Source organism: Gastrolobium bilobum, unplaced genomic scaffold (assembly GCF_033153095.1).
Source record: "Gastrolobium bilobum isolate Gb01-03AN ecotype WA unplaced genomic scaffold, APGP_CSIRO_Gbil_v1 utg937, whole genome shotgun sequence".
In the NCBI taxonomy this organism is placed as follows: Eukaryota; Viridiplantae; Streptophyta; class Magnoliopsida; order Fabales; family Fabaceae; genus Gastrolobium; species Gastrolobium bilobum.
Genome location: NW_026899318.1, coordinates 249,002 through 264,940, shown reverse-complemented (window position 1 = coordinate 264,940; position 15,939 = coordinate 249,002). Strand labels below are relative to the sequence as shown.

The following is a 15,939-nucleotide window of genomic DNA, read 5'->3' as shown; positions in this document are numbered from 1 at the left end:
ATTTGCATCGATTTTTATCTTGTAAGCCAGAAGTAAAGTTAATTCACTTTCTTCCACTATAAATACTCTTTGGGGGAATAGGCATAGTCACATTCATCTAATCCTCCTTAAAGCTTTTTTCTTCTTGTCATTTTTTGATCTCCTGTGGCAGATATGGTCTCCTTAAGGCCATGCCTTCTTTTCATTCTTATCTGCATTTTGATAATTAATCAGGCATATTCCAAGAATGATCGGAAGGCAAATATATGCATATACATCTCTTATTAATATTACTACGTACAATACATAGCTAATGAAGACGTTCATTGTTCTTAAATTTCCTCCCTCTAATTTGATCATATCATTTTCTGATTACAGACTTATATTGTCTACATGGGTGATCATCCTAAGGACATGGACTACACATCCTTACCTTTTCTTCATATGGACATGGCTCAAAAGATCCTTGGCAGGTTGAACATTATGTCTATTGTCTAATCCATTTTTGAAGTTTTAGAAATACTTCAAAAATAATCTTACAATACCACATATCCAATATCTTTTTTACTGTATAGTGTGAAGCCTAACTGCAATAATGAAAATACAGCTAGATTTATTGTTTTGGTTTCTTATCCAAGAAGAGTATCATAAAATTGATCATCCAATTTGTGCATGCAACCAGTGATTTTGCACCAGAAGCTATACTTCACAGCTACAAGAGCTTTAATGGGTTCGTCATGAAGTTAAACGAAGAGGAGGCGGAAAGAATGGCAGGTACTATAATCTCCTTTTAACCCCACTATTGCTTAAAATATATTCACGCTCGCTCTGTGTTCTCGGATATTAAAGCACACTGTTAATTTCTTTGGTATTGCAATAGAAATGGACACTGTCGTCTCTGTTTTCCCAAATAAAAAGAACCGTCTTCCCACAACAAGATCGTGGGACTTCCTAGACTTTCCCCAGCAAGTCAAAAGAACAAGTATTGAGAGTGACATAATTGTGGGAGTATTAGACGGTGGAATTTGGCCAGAGTCTGAGAGCTTCAGTGACAAAGGATTTGGTCCACCACCAAGCAAATGGAAGGGTTCATGCCATAACTTTACCTGCAACAAGTAATCATCTCTTTTGTATATAATACAATTTCAATTTTACCCTTTCCAAAAAAATAGAATCTTTATTAAAGCAAGTCACCCCTTATTATATGCAGCAAAGTGATAGGTGCGAAATACTTTAATATCGAAAATGATTATACCAAAGAGGACATAAAATCTCCTAGGGATTCAGATGGGCACGGGTCACACTGTGCATCTACGATTGCTGGAAACTTGGTTAACCATGCAAGTCTACTAGGCTTTGCCAGCGGAACAGCCCGTGGAGGAGTTCCATCAGCTCGAATTGCTGTGTACAAAATATGTTGGAAATTTTGTTATGATGCTGACACACTTGCAGCATTTGATGAAGCAATTATTGATGGAGTTGACTTTATTTCTACATCAACGGGACCATTGGGCATAGTACACCCTGAGTATTTTGATAGCCCAATTAATATAGGAAGTTTCCATGCAATGAAAAGAGGCATATTGACGTCACATGCTGCTGGTAATGAGGGTCCGAAGCTTTACTCTATGACAAATTATCCCCCTTGGTTACTTTCTGTGGCTGCTACCACTATTAACAGAATGTTCCTTACCAAGCTTCAATTGGGCAATGGCATGGTTTATGAGGTATCATTATTTCAACAACTTACGCTAACTCTTATTCGTAATATAAAATCAAAAGAAATATTAATTTTTTTGGTTGACTCTGCCATATACACAGGGGGTTTCAATTAACACATTTGATCTGAAAAGCAAAATGTTTCCCCTGATTTTCTCATCCGGGTATTGAAATGTGAATTGTTATGCGATTTTTCTTTGTTTATTACTTTTTCTTTGTCACCACTCCATATATATATATATATATATATATATTATTGATCAGGATTTGCAGCGAGAAGACTTTGGATAAACGTTTGGTGAAGGGAAAGATCGTTCTATGTAATGGCTTCAACCGTACAGAGATTGGGTTTTTGTATGGTGCAGTTGGTATTATTCTTGTAAGCACTGGTCAGAAAGACCTCCCCAGTACATATGCCTTGCCTGCCACTACTCTCACTCTTACCGACGCTAGACTCGTAAGATCTTACATTGCTTCAGCGAGGTATAGGTCCCTATGGACTTTAAGTATAAAGTTTTTAGCGTTCATTCCATGTCTTGTAATTATGTATTAGTATATAAAGAAATTTGGGATACATCACTCCAAAAGCTTAAAAGCGAGAGAGTGTTTAAGGTATTATAAAGGCTACATTAGTTGCACATACCACCAATGTGACACTATATATCTCAACACGCCCCCTCACACGAGAGCTCATTGGGCTTGAAGCGTAGATTATGCACAGGCCCAATTTTTGATTTACCTTTAGTGGTTTTTATTTTTAATTCCACTTTAAAGTGGGAGGCGGTGAAGGCTCAAGAAACCTTGAGATACACCACCCCAAAAGCTAGTTCAAAGGGTGAGATTGTCCAAGGCCTTATAAACTCCACATTAGTTGCACATACAACCAAGATGGGACTACATATCTCAACATAGGAAATTATTTAAATAGTTCGATTATTCAATAACTATCTGAAAATTCATATTTTTTTTAGAATGTATTATCAAGTGATTGAATGGAAAAGTACACTAAATGCTTTTGTTTTTTTCCCGGTTTCTTCAAGACATTTGTTAGCAAAATCTTTATTTAAATGTTAATTTACTGACTTCAACCTTTCTCATTTAACATGCTACTAATTAGCAAAAATGCAACAGCCACCATATTCAGGAGTGAAGAAGTCAATAATTCGTTAGCACCTTACGTAGCTTCGTTCTCAGCAAGAGGTCCAAATCCAATTACTCCAAACATTCTTAAGGTAACTTCAATGATTAGTATAATCCATATCAATTTGTCGTCTAGAAGCTGTCAAAATGCTCATTGCAATTATTTGTAGATATTGTAGCCTGATCTCGCTGCCCCAGGTGTTAATATTATAGCTGCATATTGTCCAATCTCCCCAATTTCAGATGTCAAAGGTGACAAAAGACTAGTAAAATATAATGTAATTTCTGGCACTTCAATGGCTTGTCCTCATGCCGCTGGGGCAGCTGTATACGTCAAATCATTTCACCCCAATTGGTCTGCTGCTATGATCAAGTCTGCCTTGATGACCACTGGTAATGACTCCTCTCCATTTATATATGTATATAAGCAGCAAATAAACTAAATCTTAGTTATTGATTTACCTTTGTCTATTGCTTCATATATCTAATAAATTAGAACAGTCCAATATCAACAAAATCAACATATAAGATTATAACTTACAATAATGTAAAATGACTTTCATATAAGATTACTTATATATATATATATATATATATATATATATATATATATATATATATCGGGTAGGTTATATTTATAAACTTTTTCGTTTACAAACTCTTACAAACTACACTATCTTCTCCCGGAAGAACACTAGTTACACTATCTTCTTCCGGGAGAACATAGTATAATTTGTAAAAATTTGTAAACGGATCCTTCTCCTATATATATATATATATATATATATATATATATATATATATATGGAGAATAGCTTATGCTACGACTGCAGAAGGCTATTCTCTAGCCTATGACACATAATTTTTTTTACAATTTTTATTTTTATTTTTAAAATTAATATATGGTGGGACCCATTAAAAAATTGTGAGGGCTGCAAAAAAAAATCTTCTCCCGGAGAAGAACAAAGCCCTATATATATATATATTAAAAACTTTTCATAATTTTCTACTACGTACTCAATAAATATGTGGATTCTCCTGAAACTTTTTTTCTCTTTTCTCTTTTCAATGGGACTCATATTTTGTTTGGAGTTGTGAGAGATTATTTTATCTCATGTGACAGAAAAAAAAAAAAACACACACACACACACCCATTTAAGTGAAAATATGCTCTCATATTTTTGGAGATTATTTTTCTCTTCTACACTTACATCGATTTCAGTGTTACTTTTTTTATATAAGTGGATGAGTCCCACACATGATTGTGTCTATAGCATAAAAGGACTTTTATCCTATTGCATGAGCAGATTTATCTGCCTTAAGGGTGCATTCCTTTATTTTTTTATTTGTGGGTCCCACTTTTTTTAAACCTATATGTCTCTTTGGCAAAGACATTTACCTACCTATAAGGCAAAAGATTAAAACCATATATATATATATATATATATATATATATATATATTTTTTTTTTTTTTTTGAGGGAGACTATATTTATAATTTTTTTTTACAAACTTAACTATGTACTAAGGGTAGTTCATGTGTTGGTTTATGTAATATCCTTAGTACTGTTGGGAATGGTATGGGGGAGCCCAAAACCCATTGCAAGGGATACATCCATGGGCCAAGCGATAAACCACAATAAGTGGGCCGACACCACATTTTAACCCAAAACCTTAAGGCTGTAAGTTTATGGGTCTTTTGCACTTATATGGTCATCACTTGGTCTAGGTCTAGCCAATGTGGTACTTCTTTACAACTCATACTTGAATACTTCCAACATCTTCCCCTCAAGTATGAGACCCAACATCATGCTCCCCCTTAAGGGCAACTTCTGCGGAAGTCTTTTTTCTTTAAGTATTGGAGTCACACTAGCCTTCTGCGGAGGCTTTGAAACATCACCATCTCTAAATACCCGGCCCAGCCAAACCTTTGGCTCTGATACCACTGTTGGGAATGGTATGGGGGAGCCCAAAACCCATTGCAAGGGATACATCCATGGGCCAAGCGATAAACCACAATAAGTGGGCCGACACCACATTTTAACCCAAAATCTTAAGGCTGTAAGTTTATGGGTCTTTTGCACTTATATGGTCATCACTTGGTCTAGGTCTAGCCAATGTGGTACTTCTTTACAACTCATACTTGAATACTTCCAACAAGTACATAGTTAAGTTTGTAAGCAAAACTTTTGTAAATATAACCTTTTTACATCCGCTTTACTTGCAGCAGTGACATGTGTATGGTTATAATTCCACATATTTAATACGTTCCCCTTTTTTATGGTTATGATTCTCAACATTAAATATTTTAACCTTTATATATGAAAAATTTGTCACTGCTCCACGTAAAGCGGCGGAAGAAAAATCAAACCCTATATATAGTCAGCAAAGTAAGAGTTTCTTTACCATTCTTTCTTGATATGTCATATAATTAGTCTGCAAAGTATGACCACGTAACATGTTAATTTATGCTGCATCCCAATTAACAGCTACTCCAATGAGTGCTACTCTTAATCCTGAAGCTGAATTTGCATATGGGGCGGGGGAAATTAATCCACTTAAGGCAGCAAATCCTGGTTTAGTATATGATATTAGCAAAGCAGATTATGTCAAGTTCTTATGCGGTGAAGGGTATACAAATAAAAAGCTCAGAGTACTCACTCAAGATCATGCTAATTGCCGCAAAAATGCTAACAAGGTAGCTGTATACGACCTTAATCTCCCATCATTTGCTCTTAAAGTGAACGCCTCTTTCTATCGTGTTTTCCGTCGAACAGTTACAAATATGGGATCGGCAACATCTAGTTATAAAGCCAAATTGATGTTTCCATCTTTCTTGGAAATTCAAGTGAAACCAGATGTTCTGTCCTTCACATCTATTGGGCAGAAAAAGTCATTCTCGGTCATAATTACTGGGAAGATTAATGTGGAAATAATCTCTGCCTCTTTGGTTTGGGATGATGGCAAATATCAAGTTAGAAGTCCAATTGTAATATATGCGGATCCTTGATAAATTCTATGATCCTGCGTGTGCGTGACACGAGAAAAAAATAACAGTTAATTTGGAAAGCCACTTGATGGCACTTTCATAGTTAGAATGCTGCGTTTGTTGTTTCCACTTAATGAAGCTTGTAAGTCTATTAAAAAATATTTGAATGTAATGTAAGCTCACTGCGGCGAGCCTTTCTCTGCAATAAAGTGCTCTAGCTATTCATATATATCTTATATGTGTTTGTCCCATGTTTATATAAGAGCTATAAAAAGTGTTAAATTATCTTGAACGCGATGTTTAGATAAACATGAAGTAATTTAGGTGCTCCCCACTTACCCTGGGTGTATTGGTAATCAAATTGAAAATAGCACTAATATCATAATTTCCCATTCACTAGTTATCTACTGTATTTAGCTAATTTAAGTGGTTTGGGTAGAACTCGTTGTATTTCTTCTTTAACCTGTTTGAGGTCATACCCCATCTAGGATACCAAAAAAAAAAAGAAGTCTGTCAACCAATCCATACAGTAATTAAGATGTATTATAAATATATCCATTTAGTATCAAAATACCATCTCTATTTTTATAATAGCGAGTGTAAGAATCCGCACCGTTAATTGAGAAAGTTAATTAATTAATTATGTGAAATTAGAAAATAATTCCATAATTGACCTAATAATTATTATGATATTGGCAGAGAGATATCCGGATATCCGGATATTGGCAGAGAGATATCCGGATATTGATATCCGGATATGCCCCCGACATATATCCGAATATTCTGGGTTTTCGAAGAACAATAGCTGCATTGTTCATACAGAAGGCTATTGGGGGTTTGTGGACCCTAGTTTGAGGAAGTTGAACTTCTGTAATAATTAACTAAGTCAGAATCTAAATGATTAAGGGCTTATGGCTTTGTGAGAAGCCTTAAGATGTAAAACGTAAAAGTGAAACATTGTCTTTATGTTTATGCTTATGAGCTATGTTTATTGATATGATTGCTGGTACAAATCAGATTGTGATTTTGTTGTGTTTGGACTTTGAGTATTGGTTGGACTCTTGGCTTGGATTGTTAGCTTGCAAGGTAAGCTTTCGTGTCCTCGGTTTAGCCATTGTTGGTTCCACCATGTCCCATGGAGGTATGGTTTTATGCATGCTGTGTTACATACTTTGATATTTGAAATGCTTTTGAGCTGCTAAGTGCAAATGCTTATGATATGTATGTTGTGTTCACCCGATGGGATGTGATCCTAAGGGTAGGTGCGGCAGGGCGCGTACTGTGTGGGTAATAGACGTATTCCTGCATTTCTCTGGCCAGTAGATTATAGCATTGACACACATGACATGATTATCTGCCATTTTGCACTATTTTGGAAATAATGTTGATAAACTTCTTTTGAACTTATATTGCACATGTAAGTGAGCTTGGGGTAGAAGATCTGTGAGGACCCCTTGTCTTACTGAGATTTCTTGTTTAGAGATCTCACCCCACGTTTGGGGATGTTTATTTCAGGTTCAGGTAACTTGGGGCTGATGCCTCTGGCGGTAGGAGGCCGGAGCTTAGTTGATGATTATTGCTGTTTATATGCTGACATGTTTGGATGCTGGATATATCTGCTGATGTTATGTTTTAGCTTGCTTTTATTATGTTGCTGCTGTTGAGACTGATGTTGGGCTTGTGCCTTATTTGGGTGAGCATGGGGTTTGTCCATGCCACTTTGATTTTTGTTATGTTTAAGTTGAACTGAGTTGTATAAACTATCAGGGTTGTCCAGTCTACGTGTTGTAGTTCCGTGACTAGAGACATATTTATGTTGTTAATTTAATGAGGTATTTCAGTTAGATGTCCTTTGCAATTTACATACAGACAATGTTTTGAAAATGATTAAGTAATCAAGTTGGTAATGAATAATGACATCATACTTGAAAAGAAAAAAATATTCCACATTTTTAACTAAACATAGCTTAATACGATGATATGATAACATTACCAGATATATACGGGGTGTTACGGCGAGCTACTAAAGCTGAATGATTGAGAAATTAAAACTATTAATTAAATTTTACATAATAATTTAAATTTTTAGGTTAAATTGATTATTTATATGGTATCAGAGCCAATGTGTATAATAACTCTAACCTGTGTAATATGAAATTATGATATGATTAATGGATTAATCATGGAAATTATGGTCTAATTAGGTAAAAATAAGACATTTTGGAAAAAAGTGCAAAAAGTGTGAGTTTTGGGGTAAAAATGTGTGTGGGCCAAATTTTCAAGAACTAAAAAATACGTCGGGGAAAATTATTTTAAAAATATTTTAAGCCAATGGGACAAATTTAGAAGAGAGTTAAGATAATGAGATAGATAAATTTCTATCCAGTTGAGAGTTATTTAACTAAGGTTAAGTTTTATAACATACAAGCACTTCACATTTCCCATCTTCTTAGAGGAACTCAAAGCCATTGTTGAAGAGCTAAAAAACCTAACTTCTTCTTTTCTCAACGAAATCTCTTGGTTCTTGAAGCAAAGTTGCTTGGAATCTTGAGGGGAAGAGAACCTATAATCAACTTTCCATTAAAAAATATTGTATTGAGAGAAAAATGAGGGAGAAAGTGGCGACCCATTGTTGATTGGGTGTCTTGGAGCGGTCTATTGCTTGAAGTGAGACTTGCAATCCCTTCCTTGCATGATTGGGTGTTCATGTTAAGATACAAACATTTCAATGGTCTCTATGATAATGGGTGTTTTAGGTTTCCATTTTAAAAGTTTGGCTTGAATGAGCATGTTAGAGCTTGATTGAGGCTTAACTCATGTTGAGAGAAATGTTTAGATGAGGATTTTAATGGTGAAAATGTATTTGGAAGATTATTTTGTCCATCTTCCTTAAAATTTCGAAATTATGCCTTGAATGTGGATTTTTCTTGCATTCCAAGTAAAGAATGTTGGAATGTTTGATTTGGATATTGATGGTGCCCAATGTGTTGCTAGGATTGAGCCTTATAGACCCTTATTGATTGAGCAAGCGTGAAAGAACTCCATGGAGATTGATTCGGCTACTTGAGTCATTCAAGTGTAGGTGAGTTCATGGCCTTGAGGGTTGGTGTATGGATTTGCCTATGTGGTTAATGAATATAGAAGTATTCATTGATGCATTTATTGTTGCAATTGATTGATTGCACCTTTGTGTAGGTGTTTATTTTGGGAGGCTGTGTCTTTGAGGAAAGTTTGATTGTTTGCATACTTGGTGGTGAGACAAAGGTTGGTTGGAAGCTTCGAGCAGGTAAGCTTTCAGACCTTGTGATTTATCCCGTGCTTGTTCCACCATGCTCTGAAGGGGTAGTGATTTATATGGTGTATATAATTGCATAGATTTGATGTGATGCATTGGATATAAGTATGTGTATGCTATATTTCTGTACTTGGTATACATCAAGGAGATATCCTTGTGTAATTCATAGAGTGTGAGTTCTCTGGCTAGTAGGATTTATTATTATTGCGGCATAAGCATTCTGGAGGAATGTTTGGTTGACCATTATTTTCATAGCATGAATATGTATATTTGTATCATATGATTTATTGCTTTTATGTTGAAGTGAAATTTTGGGTGGAGGAGTCTCCAAGGCCCCAGGTTTACTGAGATATATATGTATATCTCATCCCGTATGGTGGGGACCCCCTTTCAGGTACAGACAACACAGGAGCATCCATGAGCATCCATTGACAGGAGGCCACAGTAGACTAGATTTGTATATTTTGGACTTGCATATGGCATGTTATTTTGGATGGCTATAGTATCATATGTTTATGTAGTCTTATTTTGAGAGTATGTACTATTGATGCATGAAGGATGGACTTAGCCTATGATCATAGTTATTGGATATCTTTCATGTTGTTGATGCACGTAAAGGACTTTGATCATATGTTTTGTATTAGTTAAATTCCTATTTATGTAGTGTGTGGACATTTGTGTATTTTGATACAATTATAATGAAAGGGCTTGTACGCCTATTGGATAGACTGAGGTGATGTTAGTATTTATTGAATGTTTATCAGGTTGAGATATTATGTGAGAATTATCCCTAGATGTCCAAAAAACAAACGGAGATCTATCCGTTTTGTTTGGGCAATGTTGGTAGGAGATTACCATCTTGTGTGATTAACTATCTTCATTGTCGTGTGAAGCCATGTTGTTTATGGGGACTTCATGGTGGTATGATATGTTAAAGCGAGTGATATGCCTCCAGCATAGATATGATTTTAAGCAAAAAAGATAAAGAATCTTGGTCAATCTTGAATAATAATGGCTAGAATTGTTATTAATTTGATAAATCTCAATCATATACCTTGTTATTGATTTTATGTTGATTTTGTAGGGAAACAGGACGAAAAGAAGCCCATTTGGAAGTACCAGGCTGAAGTCCCACACTATTAGCGTGAAACTTACGCTAATAGCGCCAGAATTAAATTTCATCCCGAGACATCCACGCTCACAGCGTGAAACTCACGCTAGTTGCACCACAACCCACACTCTCAGCGTAGGAACCACGCTAGTTGTGTGAACTTCCAGTAAAGTGAACAAAACTCCCACACTAGTACCGTGGGAGGTGCGAACAATCAACATTAAATCTCGTTTTTTATCAAAAAGAGATTGACCGGAGATTCACGATGAAGATTTAATCAAGATTTCTACACAAGGACTCAAAGTCTATAAATAGAAGCTTAGACTCCCAGAGAGAAAAATCTTTGGCTGGAGAGAATTCTTGGAGGCTCACGCTGGAGATCAGGATTCCGACGGAGTTGAAGTTCGGAGATCATTGATGCTTCTTCTTCTTATTCTTCTCCTTCTTTATTGCTTTTATGAATTCTTTTTATTTTAATTTGTTTAAGCCAGTTATGTCTGGCTAGTTTCTTTTCGTAGTTGGGATCACGGACTTGATGTGAATCCTTTATATTTTCTGTATTGATATTTTATAAGTTAATTAGTTAGTTTGTTTTATTCTACCTGGTTTAATTTTTCATATCCTGTTTAGAACTGATCACTCTAAATTATAAGGCTTTGAGTGTTAGGACTCACAATAGACATATTGGGGTTTTAGTCTGGACAAGGGTAGAATAACAATTTATGTATGATCTAGACATAGGCTTACATAAATTGCAGACTCATAATTCATTTGCTTAATGCTTAATTCAAGAAGAATTACTAAGACATTAGAATTCTGATTGGGTTAAAGGGTTGAAATCACTAAGACATTAGGGTTCAACTATTTTATAGGGAAATAATGAATTGTCTGAGCAAACGAATTAATTAATTATAAAATACAATATAGGAATATAAGGGAGGATCGGAGGTGAAGTGCATCCTGGCTACATCCTTTTTATAATTTTTTCATCAATACTTTCTCGCGTTCTTGATCTTTTCTTGCATGCGTTTAAAATTAATTGTTTTTAAATTCTGTTTTTAAATTCCAAAATCAATTATCTTCACAATTCAAACTAATTTTATTTTCCAACTTAAGGGGAATAGTTAAACTAGTACTTGGTGCATTAATCCTCGTGGGAACGATACTCTACTTATCACTTTATTACTTGGAACGAATGGTATACTTGCCGATTTCCCAACAGCGAGATTAGATGTTTTTGCAATTTGTATGAGTTGTAATTACAGTTTGAATTGTTTATAAATACGGAAAGTGTTTTCAGCAGTAAAAGATAATTGTTTAAGAAGATGAAAATTTATGGTATTTTAATAAACTACTGTGATTCTACCTGCGCTTAATATCATATGTAATGATGACAAACCAGTTCTAGAACGAGGTGTTACAATATGACAAAGTGGTCATGAATTCGATGCTTATCGCCTCCATTCTATTAATAAAAATAATTAAATATTGTGGTGTTTCTTGACTCAGGTAGGCTAGGCCTGATGCGTCATCTACCCTTCAAGCCCAAAGAGTTCTCGTGTGAAGGGACATGTTAAATGAATATAAAATTATTAATATAACCTTAGCAAACAGCTTAACCTTTTGGATTAAATTGATTTTTTATAGCGAAATTATAACCTATATATATTTTTTAAATTATGATTATTTTTATGACTAAAAAAATATATGCCGACAATTAATTTTTTTATAAGTTTTGAGGGGAAATCATTAATTATATGATAAAAAAATCAGAATTAATACTCAAATTTAAAGGCTGGTATAAATTTGAAGGTCACCAATGCTTTGCTCCACCATTATACTTTTGGGCAGTCTACAATGAGGTGTATACATGCAATGACGGAGTCAGGATTTAATTTTAGTCGGGGCAAAAAAAAAAATTGACATATTAAATTATCAAAATATTTTTTGTAATTACACAAATTTATCAGGAAAAAAATTTACTTAAAATTTTTAAAGTAATAGGATTGATGTTATTTTAAAAAATAATAAATATGTATTTAAAATAAAATATAAAGTTAAATTAGTAAAGAAAGCATAAATTATATGTATATATACATATATGAAATTTTCATGTGATCTTTATGAACTTTATTTCATGTGATGTTAATGAAAATTTATTTCATGTGGTGAATATTTTTTTTTTATCTTTTATGTTTTAATTTGGTTTGTGCCTATAAACTTTAGTTTGCAACTTAATTGGTAGGCCTTTCATGCCATATTAGGTTTTTTAGTTTTTTATATTAGACCAGGCCAGACCTATAAATCATGCCTTTAATAATAGGCTAATAGGCCAGTATAGACTCTAATTATTTTACATAAGCTTATGCTATAAAACCCAAAGCCTAACCTAACTTGGCCAATTTATACCCCTAGCCGTGAACTGTGAAGAACATCAACGTAGAAGGACAACAAACCTCACAATTAAAAAGAAACATGGAACAATCAACGACAAATGTCTAAAATCATTTAAATGACAATATTGGATCCACATAAATCATTTAATCAATGTTTAGATATTTTAGAAAGGGTTCATTTTTTCTGCAGTTAATGCAGATAAGATATCTGCATTGAGCCCAAAACGACGTCATTTTGGGACGAAAATCAAGGTGTTTTTGTAATTTTAATTTATTTCAGGGTTATAATAGTCTTTATAAATATAATTTTTTAATATTTCAACACTAAAATTACGTCGTTTTGGGAGTCAATGCAGATAACTTATCTGCAGTAACTGCAGAAATATTTTTCTGTTTTAAAAAAAAAAAACAAAGAAGTTGTTAATGAAGATGTACAAGAAATTTTCATACTCTATATTTATATATATACAAAAAAATATTTCTGCAGTTAATGCAGATAAGTTATCTGTATTTACTTTCAAAATGATATCATTTTGGAATCTAAAGATTAAAAAATTATAATTATAAAGACTATAATAATCCTGTAATAAATTAAAATTACAAAAATAACATGATTTTCCCCTAAAACGACGTCGTATTGGGTTTTATATATATATATATATATATATATATATATATATATATATCTTCATTGAATTTTCTCTTTAATAATTTTCACTGATTAATCGCCAAAATTCCTCTTCCTATTGTGAAATCAAATACAAATAACACCAAGAAATAATTCAATTCCATTACTAATAGCAACTGTAGCTCTACATTAAAATAATTTTTTTTAAAAAAGAAAGAGATAAACGTAAAACAACACTCCATTTTTCAAAAGAAATAAAATCATAAATACAACCACACCAAAAGAAGTTGTAAATAAAAAAAAGGGCATGGATTTCACTCATGTTAGAAACACCCTATAAACGTCAGCAAAGACAAAGAATTTCTCTTTTACAAAGTTCAAAAATATAAATCAATTTTTTTCCCTAACGGACAATATAATTACCAATGCATATTCCAAGAACATATATCTGTAAAATCTTGAGAAAAGAACGAAACATCATACCTTGTCGCAGAATGGCCGGGTTCCGGGTGGTGAGTGCGAATAAGAAAAAAAGTTAGAAGAAAATCCTATTTGAAAAAGGATAAAATAAGAAGAAGAAAAAATTGAGAAGAAAACAATCTATTATCTGGTCACACACGTAAAACAGATCTAAATTTTTGTACTTTACCACTGTAATAAATTTTGCTAGGGCCAACTTACAATTTTAATTAGGATCCAATTATAATTACTTATATAATTATATATAATAAAAAAAATTTGTTGAAATATAGTTGGGATCCAGACCCTACCTTAGTATAACTACTGTATACATTGTTTCCACAGACAGGACAAAGAGGATAAACATGGTTCTAATATCCATGTAACCGTGTAGCCACCGGGAGTGCATCATGCAGAAATTTCCACACACAAAATATACCAATTTTACTAACTTTAGTTTCCGTATGCTGGTCCAAACAGAAGAATTATAAGGAAATGGGACGTAGCTAGGGATGTGCATGGGTTGAACCGAACCAGATTTTTTGAAAAACCAACTGAATTGGTTTAAATGGTTCGGTTCGGTTCGGAAATGGTTCGGAAGTGGTTTGGTTCGGTTCGGAACCGGTTCGGGTCGACCCTCTTTTGAAAATAAAAAAAATTAAAAATTTAAAAAATAAAGTTATAAAAATTAATTTGGTTCGGTTTGAAACGATTCGGTTCAGTTCAAAATGGTTCGGTTCTTAAACTGGTTCTAAAAATCGGTTCGGTTCATGAACTGGTTCTTTAAAAACCGGTTCGGTTCATGAACTGATTTTTAAAAATCGGTTATTTTAAGGACGGTTTGGTTTGGTTAATGGTTCGGTTCAGTTTTTTAATTATTTTGCACACCCCTAGACGTAGCTCATCATGGAGCAAATAAAAACTTGCCCAATACTCAGCAGAGATCACATAGAGTTCAAAGTGGAGACTGCCACTCTACGTACTTGTAATCATTGTCCATATTTTCATGGGCAAAATATATAATATGGAGTTGTATCTAGAGCTAGCAAAACGGGCTCGGCTCGGCGGGCCAACCCGCCCAACTCGATAAACGGGGCGGGGCGGGCTCATTTTTTGGCGGGTTGATAGCGGGCATAAGCGGGTCGATGCGGGTCAGTGTAAAATAGGCTCGAGCTGGCTGGCCAACCCGCCCAACCCACCAAACGGGGCGGGCTGAGTTTTTTAGCCCACTTCCAAAAGCGGGACGGGGTGAGCTGACTCATTTTTTGACGGGTTGATGGCGAGGTGAGGCGAGGCGGGGCGGACCGCCCACTTTGCCACTTCTAGTTGTATCCATGAAGGTGTCTTGGATTACCTTTTCCTAACATGTCCACGAACGTCTCATGATTTATATAATTCACCAACGAGGCAAGAACATTTACTGCATTCTGTTTTGTGGTTGGCAAGAAAGGAAAGTTAAGTGGCATGGATGTATCCATGGGACCACTCAGGGGCGGACTTACGTGGAGAGTTAGGATGGGCTCCGCCTCTCTCTTAAATATAAAAATATGTTCTACTATATGATATGCAACATGGTATGAAAAAGTAAAATTTTGAAAGTGTTTTTAAAAAGTAAATGACAAGCGATGTTATTCATAAGAAAAGTGTTCCACCCGTTCATTGCACCCAATTAGAGATAATTATTATTTACCAGATTCAACCTGCCAACATATATAGCAGGTTGGTTTTGTTCTTGGTCTGCTACCCTCCCAGTTAATATGGAAAGTTGGTTTTTCCATTTTATACAAAGAAGAGTTCAGTTAGTAATGTATATTCACTCTGCTTGTCAAATTTGTCTAGAATTTGATTTTATATTGATTGATTATCTAATTTTTTTTTATAATCATTAAAAATTTGTACATATTGTCATATCAGAACTCAGATAAGAGTATTTAAGTTTTCACTTTGTTGGCAAAGAAAAAATGTCAATAATAGTTATCAATTATTAGTTGGGACCAAATGCTAAAAATAAATAACATATTAATTAATTTACTGCTTCTGCTAATTAACAGCTAAGTGAGAAAATAAGATTCTGAAGAAATCAAAGAAAGTGAAATTATAACAACAGAAGGCATGAAGGTAAACAATAAAAAATTGATCTTACAAACAAAATATAGGGTCTTAAAGCTAGTTCCTCATTGAAATAGATGGTGCATTGGACCACTGTTACCGAAAGCAAAAAATT

At 34.2% G+C, this 15,939-nt stretch overlaps 1 protein-coding gene across 1 annotated transcript; it reads left to right on the top strand.

Moving 5' to 3' along the window:
* The first annotated feature begins 370 nt into the window (after positions 1–370).
* Positions 371–5,914, top strand: LOC133289586 (cucumisin-like). Its single transcript, XM_061487566.1, has 9 exons — positions 371–452; positions 662–753; positions 860–1,094; positions 1,190–1,706; positions 1,801–1,862; positions 1,963–2,181; positions 2,816–2,930; positions 3,018–3,231; positions 5,327–5,914. Exons 1-9 carry the CDS (start codon positions 373–375, stop codon positions 5,845–5,847), a joined length of 2,055 nt encoding a protein of 684 aa, XP_061343550.1. The 5' UTR covers positions 371–372; the 3' UTR covers positions 5,848–5,914.
* The last annotated feature ends 10,025 nt before the right edge of the window (positions 5,915–15,939 follow it).

Excerpts from the sequence above, each read along its gene's own strand:
- LOC133289586 (XM_061487566.1), top strand. The coding sequence starts at position 373 with ATGGGTGATCATCCTAAGGACATGGACTACACATCCTTACCTTTTCTT. Across the intron at positions 1,095-1,189 it reads CATAACTTTACCTGCAACAA|CAAAGTGATAGGTGCGAAAT; the intron begins GTAATCATCTCT and ends TATTATATGCAG. Across the intron at positions 1,707-1,800 it reads GCAATGGCATGGTTTATGAG|GGGGTTTCAATTAACACATT; the intron begins GTATCATTATTT and ends CCATATACACAG.